Here is a 15,127-nt window from a genome sequence, read left to right as displayed (position 1 = left end):
TTTCCTGAAATGTATGGGTATATATATTTTTTGTACTTAATTGTATTTTTTAGTATTGCCAATGCTCAGCCTGCTGGAGATACAAACTATGTGTTTATCTTCCCACTTCAAACCTCAGGAAGCATTAATAAATAGTCTTATTTGAGAGTTTGCACACCTTTATTCTAACAAACTAAAGACACAATCAAAAATATCTCACCAGTTATGTATGCTGACTATCTAATGCACTCTTAATGTTGGTTCAGTAAATGTACATGTCTTATTTATGGTAAGTCCATTGTAATTTACCAGCAACATGTGAGTATCCTATACTGAGACAGTTTCACAGAATGACAGAACACGCTGCTGTTTGATTTGAACGACAGCAGATACTGATGTTACTTCCTATTGTCAACAGACCACAGAGACCACCTGACTGCAGTACCTGAGCGATGGTTGAGCCGAGCTGTTGCTCGGTGAGCTGCCTATGTGCCAGTCCTCCCACAATCCTTTGGCCTTCACCCCTGACTTGTCGTCCATATTGCCATCTGGAAGATGTCAGGTGAAGGCATTTTAATCGGTGCAACGTAAATTGTTTCTGGATATAGACAGACAAGATCAACACACTGTATAAAAGGTCTGCAGATACAACACAATGGGAAGTCCACAATAATTGTCTAATTAGACATTGTCAACAACACAAAATCTGAGGACCTTAGGCTAAATTATTTCATAAATAATAATAAAACCGCAGGCCGTATGGTTTGAATGTTTTAATACCTGGGCCAATATAGTCACATAACAGCAGTTATTCCAAAATGATGTACGATATAATACTGTCTTGATACAACCAGCATTACATGGACTTTTCCATACGTAACCCAAACATATAATTTTTTTCAAAGACAAAATGTATGATAAAGAAGACAGAAAATCTGACCATGACAACTTTCATGCTTGTCAGTTTGTGTTACTTATTCTAACACATTTGGAAAGTAACCATCCTAAACAGCAGAGTAAAGACTGTACCTTGTCCGGAGCTGGAGGCAGGGCGAGCATGCAGAGCGATGTCCGGCTGTCCGGAGTCCTGCTGCTGCGGGTGGTGGCCCGGCACCTGCTGGGGCTTCTGCAGTGACATGATGTGCTGAGCGCTGCCATCCGGGGACGAGCTTTGCAGGAGCAGAGACTGCTGGGAAGGGCTGGAGGTAGGGGGCAGGTGCAAGGGTCTGATCTTCTCGGCCATCAGTTGCTCCTTGATCTTGTTAATGAGCACCATGTTATCCAGCTGAAAGGGTTAAAGGGTCATGCTCAATAGAACAACCACTGTGTCTGAATGTCATTCATAGCCCGAAAAACACATCCGGGTGTTAGGAAACACTGACCAGCAGCCCATAGTACATGTTCAATTATTGTTTTTATATCTACAAGTTAAACAAACGATTACAGATCCTTACTTTAAGAATGTGTTTCACTGAAAGGCTGATAAAACATTCACACATGGAAACAGTTTGAAGTTAAAGGTTGAAATGTTGTAGTTTTTACAATGTGAATGGACTTACCTGGCCAGGCATGGATGGAGGTGGCGGCCAGAAATACGGGTTGTTAAATCGAGGCTCCGCCATCCTGAAATTCATCAAATGTATTTTAGTCACAGGGGTGGGGTGGGTAACACACAGCTGTAATTGTTATGTAAGCTATGGGTTTTGTGAACTTTTAGAACTTAAATAAATCAAATAATTTGGTCAAAAATACATTAAATAAAGACTTTATAATTGAAACAAAGGCAATTTAACATATTTTATTAAAAAAATTATAGTTTGAAAATAAATCTACAAATAAATGTCTTAATTTAATGTTCACTAATTAGATGTTTCTTTCTTTTACTGACATGACATCTCATAGTCTCCCTCAACAGTTAAGAAGATCAAACTTTATTCCCAGAGGACCTTGAGACTTTGAAAAGTGCTCAATGTAATAAGTCCACCTTAAGTTTACACTTCTTTGACAAAAATGTAATTTAATAGATTAAAAAAAATGTAAGGAACTGTTTTGACATTAAAGATAGTGTATTTATTAAAAAGAAAACCCTAATATAGACATGTTCATTTATAAACTTATTATAACAGTGTGGGTAGTTGCTATGATACATTTGTGTAAATAAATCAGTGTGTAAGTTAGGCCTACAGTGCGAGACTTTCACCTTTAAGTTTACACAGGTCAAACATCAAAATGCCACCTAGAAATGTGAAGTCACTTAAAGAGAGTGTGACAGCCTAGCCGATTAGCTTGGACATTTTGCCCCTCTATTCCTTTTGCCTGAGGGGAATCCTAAAAATAAGTGAACGTCGCTTTAAATGTGCAGATAAACGCAATGTTTTAAAGAAACAACTTAGCATTCTTTGACTTTGGGACATGTCTGCTGCCTGAAAGCATCTCGGCCCTCGGACTGAAATTGGGTTTTTTGCCGTTCGACCCTCCCGGTGCGACTCAGACATTCTCAGACAGTTTTCTTTAAACATTTCCAGACAAAAGAGAAACAAAAATGGCAGCCTTATTTTTATAAGGCGGGACGCCATATTCTGCAGACCCCAAAAATGTAGGAGCGTGAACATCTGATCGCGAGGAGTTTGTTGGGGGGAATAAGCGAGGCGAGGCGGACACAAAGGTGTGTTTATCATGTCAAAGGCATGAATGATTGTTTACGGCGAATTGCAGGTTTGAATAGCCCGGCCTCCCCACCTCCAAAAAAAACTGACACTTCCTACAACAACCATGCCCTGCAAAAACAGCACGGAAACGGGCAAGATGCCGCTCGACCCAAACAGCACATCGATTAAAAACAACCGTAGCACCGCGTTAAGGTCAAAATGTAACCGGCGCACAATGCCCTTCCTCCCGAAAGACGCTGTGCCATCCTAACAAAATTTCACTTTTAGGGCTGCTTTTTTCACATTCTGCAACTTTTGGACGAATCAAAGGACAGCAATTGCGATGTGTGCAAAATGCACGCATTTAGGAGGCTATCGGTTATGAGATGAATGCACAGCAGCGAATACACGAAAAACACACGCACAATTACCTTGTGTCCAGATTGCAGATATTGTCTTGCGAGTACAGCTATAATATAAAAGCTTCTTTCTGCCTGCCTCCAGTCAGACCACCGCTTCCGGGTCGCTTTGTTCACTTCTGGGTGCTGCTGCTGCGAGCTCTGTACAGTACACACAGAGGGGAATATTGTGCTAATGTTGCTGTGGATTTTACCACGGTGACCTACTTTGTTCACGTTTAACGGACAGCGTGCCTGCATGATTTTAATAACGTTATTTCAGCGCGTGTTTGGGTCGGATTTAGCAGATCACATCCGCAGGGCTGGAAGTAGCACAGCCTAAAATAGCAACGCTACAATGTACTATACTCCAAAGAAAAGTACTGTATCCAAAACGTCACTCAAGTCAAGCTACGTTACCAACTATTGATTGTAGCAAGATAAAAAAGAAACATTTATAAAATAACGGCCCATTTCAGAGCGTTACATGCATCACATAAAAAATGCATCACATATACTGTAAACCCATCTTCATCATTATGTGTTATATGTGACATTTTACTATATTATTATAGGCCTACTATAAATAAAACACCCTGGAAGATAAATACAGGGAAGATACAAATGTAATGTTTCTAAAATGTATGTAAGTGAAAAAAGTAGCAGTATTTCAAACTTAAATGCACCTGTATCCCAATCTGAGTCAAAGCCATGACTCCATAGAAAGAGTTGATTTGATATTTCACTTGATATTACCAGACGTATCATTAATAAAATGTTACAACAATGAACTATTTACAAAACAAATAAACAATACTTTAAATACAAACTATTGACCAAAACAGGATTGAAACAGAGTTGTTTTAATGTCTTGTTACTTGCTTCATTTTACAATGTAGTCATATAACAATGTTATAATTAGCTTGGACATTTGTTACGTCTACACCTCCATATAACCAAAGTCATGCTTCTATGAGGATGGTTTCATAGGATTCATTTGTATGTTAATACAGCTGAATCCAAGTGTACTACTGCATTTTTTCCCCAGATGTTGACATAGTTCCAGTGCAATTTCAGTGTTCCATGACATGAATAGGATTATATTTTGAAGATATTATTTAAGGTTGAATAAAACTAGATTTTTGTCAACTATTTTAGGCATCAGTTAAAAAAGAGGCTCCAATAATATATTTGTGCAAGTTTCCATAGTCATTCATTTAGCCTGCGGTTATTTCTTGCATATACATTATATTTTATAAGCTTTGAGACACATATATATATAATAATACAAAGACTATGATTTTTTTCTGTTAACTTGCACCCATACACAGCTGTTTTTGAAGCATAGTCCTAAAAATATCCACACGTTGTATTGTGTGTTTAAAGGCTCTACAGTCAATTGAACTATCATGTTTGATTTTATACACTTTAAATTGATTCCCTCTGATCAGGGATTGAGTTTATCAATCAATCAATGTTTATTTATATAGCCCAATATCACAAATGTTACATTTGTCTCAGTGGACTTCACAGTTTGTACAGAATATCAGTATGAAAATACGACACCCTCTGTCCTTAGACCCTCACATCGTACAAGGAAAAACTTCCGGAGAAAACCCACAGTTTAAAGGGAAAAATGGGAGAAACCTCAGGGAGAGCAACAGAGGAGGGATCCCTCTCCCAGGACGGACAGACGTGCAATATATGCCGATGTGTAAATTAAAAAGATAATACATTTGCAACATAGGTAGTCCAAATGTTTGGAAATGCATCTGTGTATAATAGGAAGATGAATCCATGAGGATATCCATCCAGGACTTATGATCCAGGACCACAGCAACAGGCACAGCCACGACTCAAGATCCAGGGCTCGCGATCCAGGACTCAGGACCACAGCAACAGGATCATCCATCACTCCGGATCCCGGCGTATATAGACACCAAAAAGAAAGAAATTTGGGGAAGCTGGGTTATTCGGAACATGAGAGTACACAGGTATAGAGAGAGAGAAGTGAGAAATAAGATGTCCCCCGACAAACTAAGCCTATAGCAGCAAAACTAGGGGCTGAATCTAATCAGCCCTAACTATAAGCTTTATCAAAAAGGAAGGTCTTAAGCGCACTCTTAAAAACGGATAGGGTGTCTGCCTTACAGCACTTTATTGATCTGAAATCTGTCTACATTTGATTTAAAATTGAACTTAAATGTTCTTTCTTGCTTAAGAACAGAAAGAAAGTCAAGCTTCACTACTTTGCCCAATATATGCTCCGTGCCTACGCTTTATCTTACACAGAAATTATTTGTTTGTCACCAGTTCCTGAAATAATAAGAGGTGCAGTGAATCATAGGAAACGATCAGGAGCCAATTGACGTTGCCACTGATAGTTGTGTCATTGTTTCCTGTTTCTCGCAACACTTCTCTGAAGACACCAGAGAACTGACATCTCCGACCCACATGCACACACACAGGCTTCCTTTAGAACTTTATCTGACTCAACTTACGAGTCAATCTAAAGATGGCTTGAAGTGAGAAAGCCTCATCCTTCTGCACAATTTAGCAGTGTCCTCACATGGTGATGACAATTTTGACATCATCTGACCTTTTTTTTTTTTTAAATGACTGAAACTAACATTGCTCTAAACTTCCTGACGTTCTGCTCTACCAACATGCACTTTGTTTTGGTAAGTAATCCAAATCACAAGTTTTTTTTTTTTTTAATCATTTTCCTGATAATTTAGCTGCTATATCTGGATTATAGATCAGCATTTATACAGTTACAGTAATGCAAGTACCATAAAAATTACCAACCTCACACATTATGTCTATTCTGCTTATTGAAGGTTGGTTAAAGTGAGGGAAATTGTTGTATGTGTCGTCATTTGTATATACTGCGGTGACTGAATCATGGTAGACTGTAGGTGATGTTGCTCTGAGAGAAATATACAGTATTCTCTTGTGTGGTTTAAGTGTTAAGTTAGCGTTCAGACTTCACATTTTGCTTCTTACCCTTTGCTTCAAAACACCATGGCTGTACTGTTGATGAGAAGGCTCATATGTGGATGGTTTTCTGAACAATATGGCTCTGTAGATATTCCGCTTACTGTCATCAAATACCAATAACTACTTTATGCGACTGAATCCACTGAATCTTTAGCATTTGCATTTAAATAATAAGATTTGATGTTGTCTGTGAACACCAGTAAGAAGCTTAGTTGCTGCACTATGAAATAGTTGCAGTGATAAAGTGACTGTGATAATGTTCTGTTTACTATCCCTTGGTAGTGTGTTTTTAAAATATATATAAATATATATGTTAAACATTTGTGTTTTTGAATATAAATATATATGTTAAATATTTGAATATACACAAGAAGACCTGAATGATGTATAAAAAGGTTCATAAGAATAACACAAAAGATGCCCGAGCAATAACATGATGAGTTGTATTGTGTCATGTTTCTACTACAGCTGTAATTATATATGGCAGTTTGTAGTAGCGTGAAAGTCAGTTACCTTTGTGAGAATCTTCTTTCCACGCAGACCTGTAAACCTTTTTTTTTTGTAGGTGTTCCCACTGATACTCATCTTCCTATTCATCGGACAGAGTTACACTGAGGTTAAAACCCAAAATTCAGATTCATGTTTTAAACTATGCCCAGCCGGTAAGTTGTGAAAAGCGAGCTGTAGGACCTTTGCCTTGTCTTTTAAAGTTATAGAGGAATAATCGCATGTGCACTCTTCCCCTTTCTTTTTTCCCTTTTGTTTCCCAGGATATCATAAAGTTGGTCCATGCGATGGGAAAGCTGAAGGGTACAGATGTGAAAAGTGTGGTGATGGCACATACACAGCAATAGAAAACTCCGTAGGCGAATGTAGGCGTTGTAAGAGTTGTGAATGTAAGTACCTTATTCAAACCCAATTATAGACCCATAGAAACACATGCTGTCCACCTGTGGGATATATATATATATATATATATGTTTGTGTCAGCTTTTGACGAAGATAATGAATTTGATTGACATTTTCTTGTTATTTAAATGAATGCTTTTTGTCATTTTTCCTTCTAACTATGAGATTAAATTATAATTTCTGCTACACCATTCTGATGAAAATGACTTTGAAACTGAAAAATATGATAACATTGTGGTTGAGTAGTAGAGGAAAGGTATTCAACATAGCTGGTTGAGGCTATATCTAAGATTAGAGACTTTGTGAATTCATACGCTGAGTGACATTTCTATTTTAGTAGTCATAGTATTAGATCATAAGAGTTTGTCTTATTGTCTGTTCCAACTACACAGACTGAACATGGAAAGAAATATGCTTTTCTTCTCTTTTTTAGGATAGCCTGAAAAACAACTCTAAACTGATTATATTGTTCCCTTTGCTTGATTTTAAATCTCATATAAGTACAAATCGATAGGTACTTGTCATTTTGCATATCTATTTTAACATGTCAACTTGTTATTGCATTTCTTCTGAGTTTTCTGTGGTTGATGTCCAGGCTAGGTCTCCCTTGAAAAATAATCGTCAATCTCAACAGGTCTCACCTTGTTAAATATGGGTTGAATAAAAAAAACGAAATTTATTTTAATTCCAGGTTAAATAACATCTTGTCTTTAAAGTTATTCTTTATTACAAAAGTTGAACTAGATCGAAGAAATAAGCTGTCCGCTGATTTAAGCAATGTTAAAAACAATAATCTAAATAATCCCCAAATCTTGTTTTCTGGTTTATATTGTCCTTTGAAAAACCCTGAATCCATTCAGTCATGAATGTGTTAATGCTGTGGATTGAGACAGACTGTTTTTTGATTTTTCCCCAGATTATGAGTTTGAAGCTAATCCATGCACCTTTTCTAGTAATACGCTCTGCGAGGATTGCAAATGTGAACAATGCGAAGGTAAGTGAAACCGAAGGGAATTGAAGCCCCAAACTAGCATTTACATCTGCCTTTTTGATCCATATCCTGGCCAATTCAATATAAAACCAACACTCTCCTAGGAAAATGTATAGTATGTTTAACTCTCACAATCTTTTGTTTTTCAGGACCCAACAACAACAGGGAGTGCAAGTCCTGCAAAAGGTGGGATATCTTGCAATGTGACAGTTGTGGGAAAAGACATGTTTAGATTTGATCTTTTGTGACATTTTTGAGAGCGCTCATAGAACTGCAGAAATGAAAGTGAGGGCAGAAATCAGAACAGTGTACTGTAATGATGGCTCCTTTACGCACATTGACATTTTCTTCCATTCAATACATTGTTTCTCAGTTATGTTATCATCATCACTATCTCTTTATCTTTAACTTTTCTTAGTTGCTATGTATTAAACATTCTATCATATTTATACATTTAGAGTTCATTTTCATATTTTTTAAAAACATCATCCTATAATACTTTCAATTTCTGTTGACGATTCATTTTGAAGATTGCAACCAGAGTTTGTTAGTGTCTCATCCTCCATAAGGTTTCTGTCACCTAGCCTGACAAAAACGTCTGTTTGGTCGCAAACAAAAAATGTGACAAATAGCCAATCAAAAAATGTAATTAGACTGACGGAAGATGAATCTCTAACAATTTTGATAATCTATTGTTTCATTAGTTTAATCAAGCAACAATGTCAACTTTTTCTGACGGCTTCTCAACTGTTATAATTACCTCGTTTATGTTATTTTAAATTATGTGTTCAAAAAAACAATTCAATTACATTTGAAGACTTTTTTTTTATAAAATATGCAAAAAGCTATTATGGCCATCAGCATTATGGTTGCACTCAAAGGGCCGGTTGTAACTTTAAGACTATATAAATATAAATATATAATAAATATAAAATAATGTATTATATTACATTATTGTCTCTGCCTTGGATTTTTATCAGTTCTGGTAATAACTCCATAAATAAAACATCTGAAAGCAGAAGTCTAGGGCACATAATTGAAAGCAAATATTCAACAATTAGGGCAATTGTATTGTATATTATATTCTTTGCAAGCCCTTGCGGGCCAGACTAAATGAGGTCACGGGCCGGATTTGGCCCGCGGGCCTTGAGTTTGACAGCCCTGCTCTAAAGAGATGATTGTGTGATGTCATAAAACCGATCCCTATATGTATGGATAAGATAAGTTGTCAGATTCCACTGTTGTCTTCATTTAGTCTCTTCTCTTTTTTCAGCGAGCAGTGTTTGCAATTCCCAGAATGCAAGAGGATATGCAAAACTGTAAAACCTATTCCAAATCGGTCTTCAATTACAACTGCAACCACAACTGCAACCACAACTGCAACCACAACAGCATCTACAACTTCACTTTCAAATGACGCTCCAAATCCTGGTGTGAACCGAGTTCCACCGAATCCCTGTTAGTGCTAAATATCTGTGGCCCTTTAACATGTGAAATGACAAAAATAACTCTGGTCTATTGTTTGTAGTTTCATACTCATATGCCCTAACATACTTTATTAGCTTTGGATATTTTAGTAAGTAAAACAGAGCTTGATTGATTCCTCTTTGTTTAAGTGGTCCTGTTGATTAGAAAGAACTACAGAATGTCCGAAATAACAGTGTTTCTCTGTGTCTTCACCAGTGAAGGAATTTCAGTGGCTTTTGCTCACTGGGGTTTTGGTGCCTTTTCTGGGCTTACTGTGGTTCGTGCTTTTCCTTAATAATCCATTCAAAAGTCTCTGCTGGAGAGCGAAAAATGACCTGGTGCCCCCTGTCGAAGATGCCATATTGAACGGTAACTACTGGTGGATTATTTAGTACAGTAAAAAAAATCCAGCAACTTCTACCTCTACTTCACTTTGTTTTATTCTATTCTATTTTTTGAATTTGTCATTAATCAAAATATTGTAACGTTTTTCAGAATAACTTTTCCCAAATCTGAATATTTAAGTGTTTTATATTAAACTAATTAAATATTTTTAAAATAGTTGACATAAAATGCTTCTTACAATTCAATTCACCTGTAATGAACATCCAATATAATAATTTATAATAATTTAACACATCCATGTGCCTTTCTGTGTATAAAATAGTATATTTTTCTATTTATACCTGTCCTTTTAATTACTTTTACTTTTACATTTTGAATGGAGGGCTTTTACTTGTAAACAGATATATAACGTTTTTTGGGGCATTTGATAATTATCTACTGAGAATATTTACACACAGTGAACAAAAAGTTAAAATGTATTAAAACATGTCACACAAATAAAGATACCTCATTTAGAAATCCTTAGTTAATAGAATGATAATGCAACTTTAGAAGACATTTATTGCCACAGAAAGTATATCCAGTGTAAAACAGAAAGTGTTTTTCACAAAAATATAACCGAGTTTCAAAGGTTCTTTCTTCACTGACAAGCAGGAAGCTTACTGATAATATCTGCTTTCCTCCAGAACAAGGCAGTCATCAAGGCAGCAGCCCACACACACTGGTTTGTGCTCGTTTCATACATTTTGTGTTCATATTGAGATCTAGAATGGATGTTAGAATGTTGGTGGACATGTTGACCACAATTTATTATCAAATTTAACTTAAGCTATCAGCTGTGAACATTTTTAGAATCACATTCACATTAAAAAGAGGAGGTTTGACTGAATTAAATTGGAGTGATTTTAATTTATTTGTTCTTCTTTGTACTTTGAAGACATTACACATATCTGAGGAAACTCCCATGATGACTCTCAGTCAGAGTGCAGCCACACCAGAACACCCAGCCCACATCAGGCCTCTCCTACCAGACGGTGAACACAAAGGTAAGATTCAGCATCACAGCCTGTGAAGAATGTTGTGGTCTTGTGGTGTCAATTTACTGTGTTGTTTGAGATCACTGGTTCAGGGGGTGTTTCTGAAACCCCCCTTATGCTGCATTGATAATCTACCTACAAGCTTTTAAAAATAAATGTTTTTTAACGCATGGCAATACATCTTCCGAAAATAAGCATTTTTCTACTCTCAGTCTTCTCCCAACAGGCCCTTAAGCTACCCCTCAAAATAAATTACAATTACAGGCCCAGATGAGACCTCTTCTGTTAAGTAACATCTTTGAAACGGCTTTCTCGGCCCCAATCAATTATTCAATAATTCATAATCTGAATTTTGACGGTACACTGTAGCACAGACATGTTAAAGACTGCTCTTGCTAAGGTCTTAAATTACATCCACTTAGAAATAGCAGAGTTGAAAATCCGACAGACGTTTGTCAAATCGAAACATCACATCTGAGCATATTAAAATGACGAGGAGTTCCCCAAGGCTCTGCCTCTTACTGTACCATTATTGTGAAGAGGACACAAAGATGTATTCAAAGATTTTAAGCATTAAACAAATCAGTACTTGTATGTGCCAAAATGTTTGTTAAACATAAATGTAATAAATAATTGTCTTTGGATCCAAAGTAGAACAATACAAGTCTGTTATCGCCTTTAGTCGCCACCGTAAAAGACCACAAACCATGACCAAAATCGTAGGGTAATCATTTTCTCAGGCCTACATTTTAACATCTACATTAAGAAAAACCAGCCTTCTATGCCCAAAAGAGTATATCAAGAATTAGAGGTCTAACGTCTTAGTAGGATTTAGAAAAAAGGGCCTTTACCATTACCTTGTGTTTTAAACGTCCTATTCACATAAACTTAATCTGCTTTGCCTTGCCTTACCTTTGAGTATAGAATACACTTGAATTAAAATACTGCATGTTTTTACAGACTTAAGGGGCTGCAGCTATTTTTTACAATCAACATTTAGTTTAGTAAAGTAATACATTAAAAGTACTGTAAGATGTTGACAGTGCATTGATCTGCCCTACTTGAGTCTCCCTTCACCTTTTATACAAGAAGGTCAGAGGTCATCTCATGATCTTACAACTGCTGCTACTGCTACTAACAATATTGTTTATAGAGTCACAGGAAGCAAACACAGTTATGAGTTGTTATGATCCGTTTCAGCACTGTGATGAGAAATAGGATAGACACATATTATCAAAGTGGCATTTTTCTTCATGAGAGTATGAAACTACTTTCTCAACATTTGTAAAGAAACATTTGTAACATTCGCCTGAAAAAGAGCCAAATCAAGACTTTTTGTGAGTGTTTATGAAATTGCTTTTTTGAGTTGAACTACGCTAGAAGAAAAGAGAAATTGTGTGTGATAGATTAATTTGATCTTTGATCTAAGATAATCTTTTGCGCAAAGCTACATGTATGTCATTACTGAAAGTCAAAATGATGTCTCTAAACAATGTCAAGCTAATATAAGCAACTATTTTGCTAATGAGCTAAGCGTTTCAGTAATTTAATGTTCCAATGATTCCAATATTCACTAATTCCAACTTCTCAAATAAAAATATGTCTTGCTTTCCTCTGTTATATAACATTGTAAACTAAATTATTGGTATTCAAACCTTTGGTTCAAACAAAACAACAAATGCGAAGACGTCTGTCTCATTTGGCTCTTTGAAATAGTTTTTTTTCATACTGGTGCAATGTATTGCAAAAACAACAACTCTTGTCACCAAGTGGTAAATTCACACATTTTGTAAACTTTCTGCATCCATATCGATCTCTTGCTAGGTGTACATGTTTTGTAAGAGTATTTGCAAAGACAACTATTTAACATGGGTTCAAGTGTCACCTCACACCTACTTTGCAGAAAGAGGAAAACATTAAGGAGGTTTCGTTTCTTTTACGCACAACTTGTCATTTTGCCAAGTATGGTCAAGTGACACTTTCCCTAAATCTGATAACCGATGTTTTGTGCTGTCTTCAAATGCAGTGTTCTCAGTCTCAAAGCAGCAGTCCTTTAATCTTTGCATGTTTAGCACACGATTTATCATTGATCAAACTTGTGGCCTGCATTGTGGAGGCGGTAACTGGGAAACAGGACACCCTCACTTCTTCTCATGGGTCAACAGTTCAACCTTAGGGGAAATGGTCAATCAAATAGTGAGTGCATATCTCTAACTACGAATTTGCATCCGTGTACATCATCTTTTAAACCCTTTTGAAATGGTCAACAGCCGCACGTGTATAAGTCGTAGTGAGGGTAAAAGGTTAATTAAAGCACATAGATACTGTATTTTCCAATGCTTCTTTTATGGCAGTGTAAATGTTAAACACACAGACACTTTGTTATCTGTGGGAGGTGAAAATGAATGGCACCCTCCCTTTTAATTGCTCACTCTTTAAAATACTTTATTAGTTTGGTTTATTTGAAGCAGTTGATCAATGCTTCACTCTAATAATGCAGAACAAAAACCTTTTCATATTGAATGTAGTGAGTGCAAGGACGATCTCTTGTTTCTGCCTCCGCACCATTTTTTATATATTGATGACCTTCAGCTTACCTTGAGTCTTTGTTTACAGTTGGCCAAAAAAGCGTCAGCACACTCTTGCAAGTGACCTTTTCCACAGCAGAGTTTTGATCTGCTCTGATTATCTCTGATCCTCTTTCCAGTTATCAAACAAATCGAGCAAACTGAGCACTGGCCGGCCATCGTCCTCTATGCCATCATCAAGGAGGTGCCCCTACGTAGGTGGAAAGAGTTCTTGCGTCTGCTCTCGGTGGCGGATCAGCAGATAGAGCGGGTGGAGCTGGAGGCTGGTTTGGGTATGGGCTCCATGGAGAAGCAGTACCAGATGCTGAGGCTGTGGAGTCAGCACTCCTCTGGCTGCCTGAATGATGTCTTCTCAGCCCTGCACTACATGGATTTATCTGGCTGTGCCCAGCTACTGCAGGAAAACCTGGACAAGCTGCAGTGGAAACCTTAACTGGAGCCATGTTTCCCAGTCTGCAGATGTTACAAAGACCATGGTTTTAATGGGGCACTGCAGGACACATGAGGCTTCAGCACCTGGGAACACAAGAACCATAAGAGAAAATTGCTTCCTAAAAAGGACACCAACTGGAGCAATAGTTCATCCCCAGGAAACTGAAGTGACGTCAAAAGTGACTCATAATGAGTAATGCAGATGTTTTGTTTTCTACATATTTAATGGTTGAACATCATCAAATGCCCTCCAGATAAGTGTAAAATGTGTGCCTTTTTGAGTCTTTATTTGATTGACAGCTGATATTGTACATATCAGTTCCAGGTTGGTTGCAGTGCAAAGTAGACTGCAGAAATGGCTTCCTCAAATACATGTCACAACAACTAAACTATTTTAGAAAGCCACGTCATGGCCTGTAACAACTTAGGGCAGAACTCTAGTAATATAGGTGGAGATTTAAGGACGACATCATGAATAAAGGGGAATACCCTTCTTTTATCTATACAGCTTAATCTCCAACTTCTCGTGACCCTGCTCTTAAAGGCCAACTGTTTAGTTAGAATCTTGTTCAGTTTGAGTATTTAAACTGTGTGAGCAATCGTTGATGTTGAAGCAGCACACCAGACATCCCTTTTATCTCATTTGAGAATCAAAGTGTATTGGTACAACGCTGCTCACGTCAGTTTTTCAGTTTCCTGCAAATAAAACGTGTCAGGGCGCTGTAGACTGGGTTTTTCCTCACCACACATATTCCATCTAAACGATGGTTTCCTGCTGTGTGGTTGAAAGTATCTCACTTTGAGAGTTTATGTGTGTCATTCCAGTTACTGCAGGCAGTAATGCACTTTCTACTAAATCCATGTAATAATGTTTTTATATGAATCTAGGTCTGTCGTTTTTGGCTTTTATCTTTGAAATATGCATTGTTTACACATTTTTAAATGATTGTGTTTTAATTTGGTACAATAAATACAACGCTTAATGAGTGGATTATTATACTTAGACTGTCATCGTTAGTAATTGTGTCCTCACTGGAGTCACCTGGTACAAATGTGTGGTACCATGGTATAGTAAGAGCCAGAACGTTATCATAAAAGAAGGATGTGATGAATAAAAGTTGTGGCCACCAGGTAGCAGTATTGGTATTGCGGTGTGTGAACAGTGGCAGCTGGTGTGCAGTTTTGAGAAAAGGACCCAATACAAAGAAAACGTAGCAGGGTGTTAGAGGAGCTTTTATTCTTGAGGTGGATTAGACCAATCTCATGAATTGCAAATTCCGCTTCAGCAGCAGGAACAGCTGTCCACATTGTTCTTAATAGATAAAGCAGAGAT

General features: G+C 37.2%; 2 protein-coding genes across 3 annotated transcripts; one reads left to right on the top strand and one right to left on the bottom strand.

The window, feature by feature from the left end:
* Nucleotides 1–66: 66 nt before the first annotated feature.
* Nucleotides 67–3,205, bottom strand: znf362b (zinc finger protein 362b). The gene is made up of 4 exons (XM_079678177.1): nt 3,059–3,205; nt 1,539–1,602; nt 1,009–1,264; nt 67–527 (listed from the first exon to the last, which is right to left on the bottom strand). Exons 2-4 carry the CDS (start codon nt 1,599–1,601, stop codon nt 391–393), a joined length of 456 nt encoding a protein of 151 aa, XP_079534303.1. The 5' UTR covers nt 1,602; nt 3,059–3,205; the 3' UTR covers nt 67–390.
* A 441-nt stretch (nt 3,206–3,646) lies between these two features.
* LOC307037357 (tumor necrosis factor receptor superfamily member 1A) lies at nt 3,647–14,806 on the top strand. 2 transcript variants are annotated; one of them, XM_079678176.1, is made up of 10 exons: nt 3,647–5,019; nt 6,591–6,687; nt 6,796–6,921; nt 7,851–7,928; nt 8,075–8,111; nt 9,199–9,356; nt 9,609–9,761; nt 10,424–10,461; nt 10,675–10,783; nt 13,482–14,806. In XM_079678176.1, the coding sequence occupies exons 1-10, from the start codon at nt 4,846–4,848 to the stop codon at nt 13,793–13,795; spliced, it is 1,284 nt and encodes a 427-aa protein (XP_079534302.1). In that variant the 5' UTR covers nt 3,647–4,845; the 3' UTR covers nt 13,796–14,806. The 2 variants fall into 2 exon arrangements, with proteins under 2 accessions (XP_079534302.1, XP_079534301.1); XM_079678175.1 differs by having other exon boundaries at nt 9,199–9,383.
* The last annotated feature ends 321 nt before the right edge of the window (nt 14,807–15,127 follow it).

Source organism: Notothenia rossii, assembly GCF_949606895.1.
Source record: "Notothenia rossii genome assembly, chromosome: 4".
Taxonomy (NCBI): domain Eukaryota; kingdom Metazoa; phylum Chordata; class Actinopteri; order Perciformes; family Nototheniidae; genus Notothenia; species Notothenia rossii.
The sequence above is the reverse complement of the archived record's forward strand: the minus strand, read 5'-3'. Positions and strand labels throughout refer to the sequence as shown.

What these genes read in the sequence shown, in the direction of transcription:
- LOC307037357 (XM_079678175.1), top strand. Translation starts at nt 4,846, where the DNA reads ATGATCCAGGACCACAGCAACAGGCACAGCCACGACTCAAGATCCAGG. An exon ending in TTTTAAACTATGCCCAGCCG is followed by an intron (nt 6,688 to 6,795) that starts GTAAGTTGTGAA and finishes TTTGTTTCCCAG; the next exon opens with GATATCATAAAGTTGGTCCA. An exon ending in GCAGCAGCCCACACACACTG is followed by an intron (nt 10,462 to 10,674) that starts GTTTGTGCTCGT and finishes TGTACTTTGAAG; the next exon opens with ACATTACACATATCTGAGGA.
- znf362b (XM_079678177.1), bottom strand. Translation starts at nt 1,601, where the DNA reads ATGGCGGAGCCTCGATTTAACAACCCGTATTTCTGGCCGCCACCTCCA. An exon ending in CTCCATCCATGCCTGGCCAG is followed by an intron (nt 1,265 to 1,538) that starts GTAAGTCCATTC and finishes TAACCCTTTCAG; the next exon opens with CTGGATAACATGGTGCTCAT. An exon ending in TGCCTCCAGCTCCGGACAAG is followed by an intron (nt 528 to 1,008) that starts GTACAGTCTTTA and finishes GACATCTTCCAG; the next exon opens with ATGGCAATATGGACGACAAG.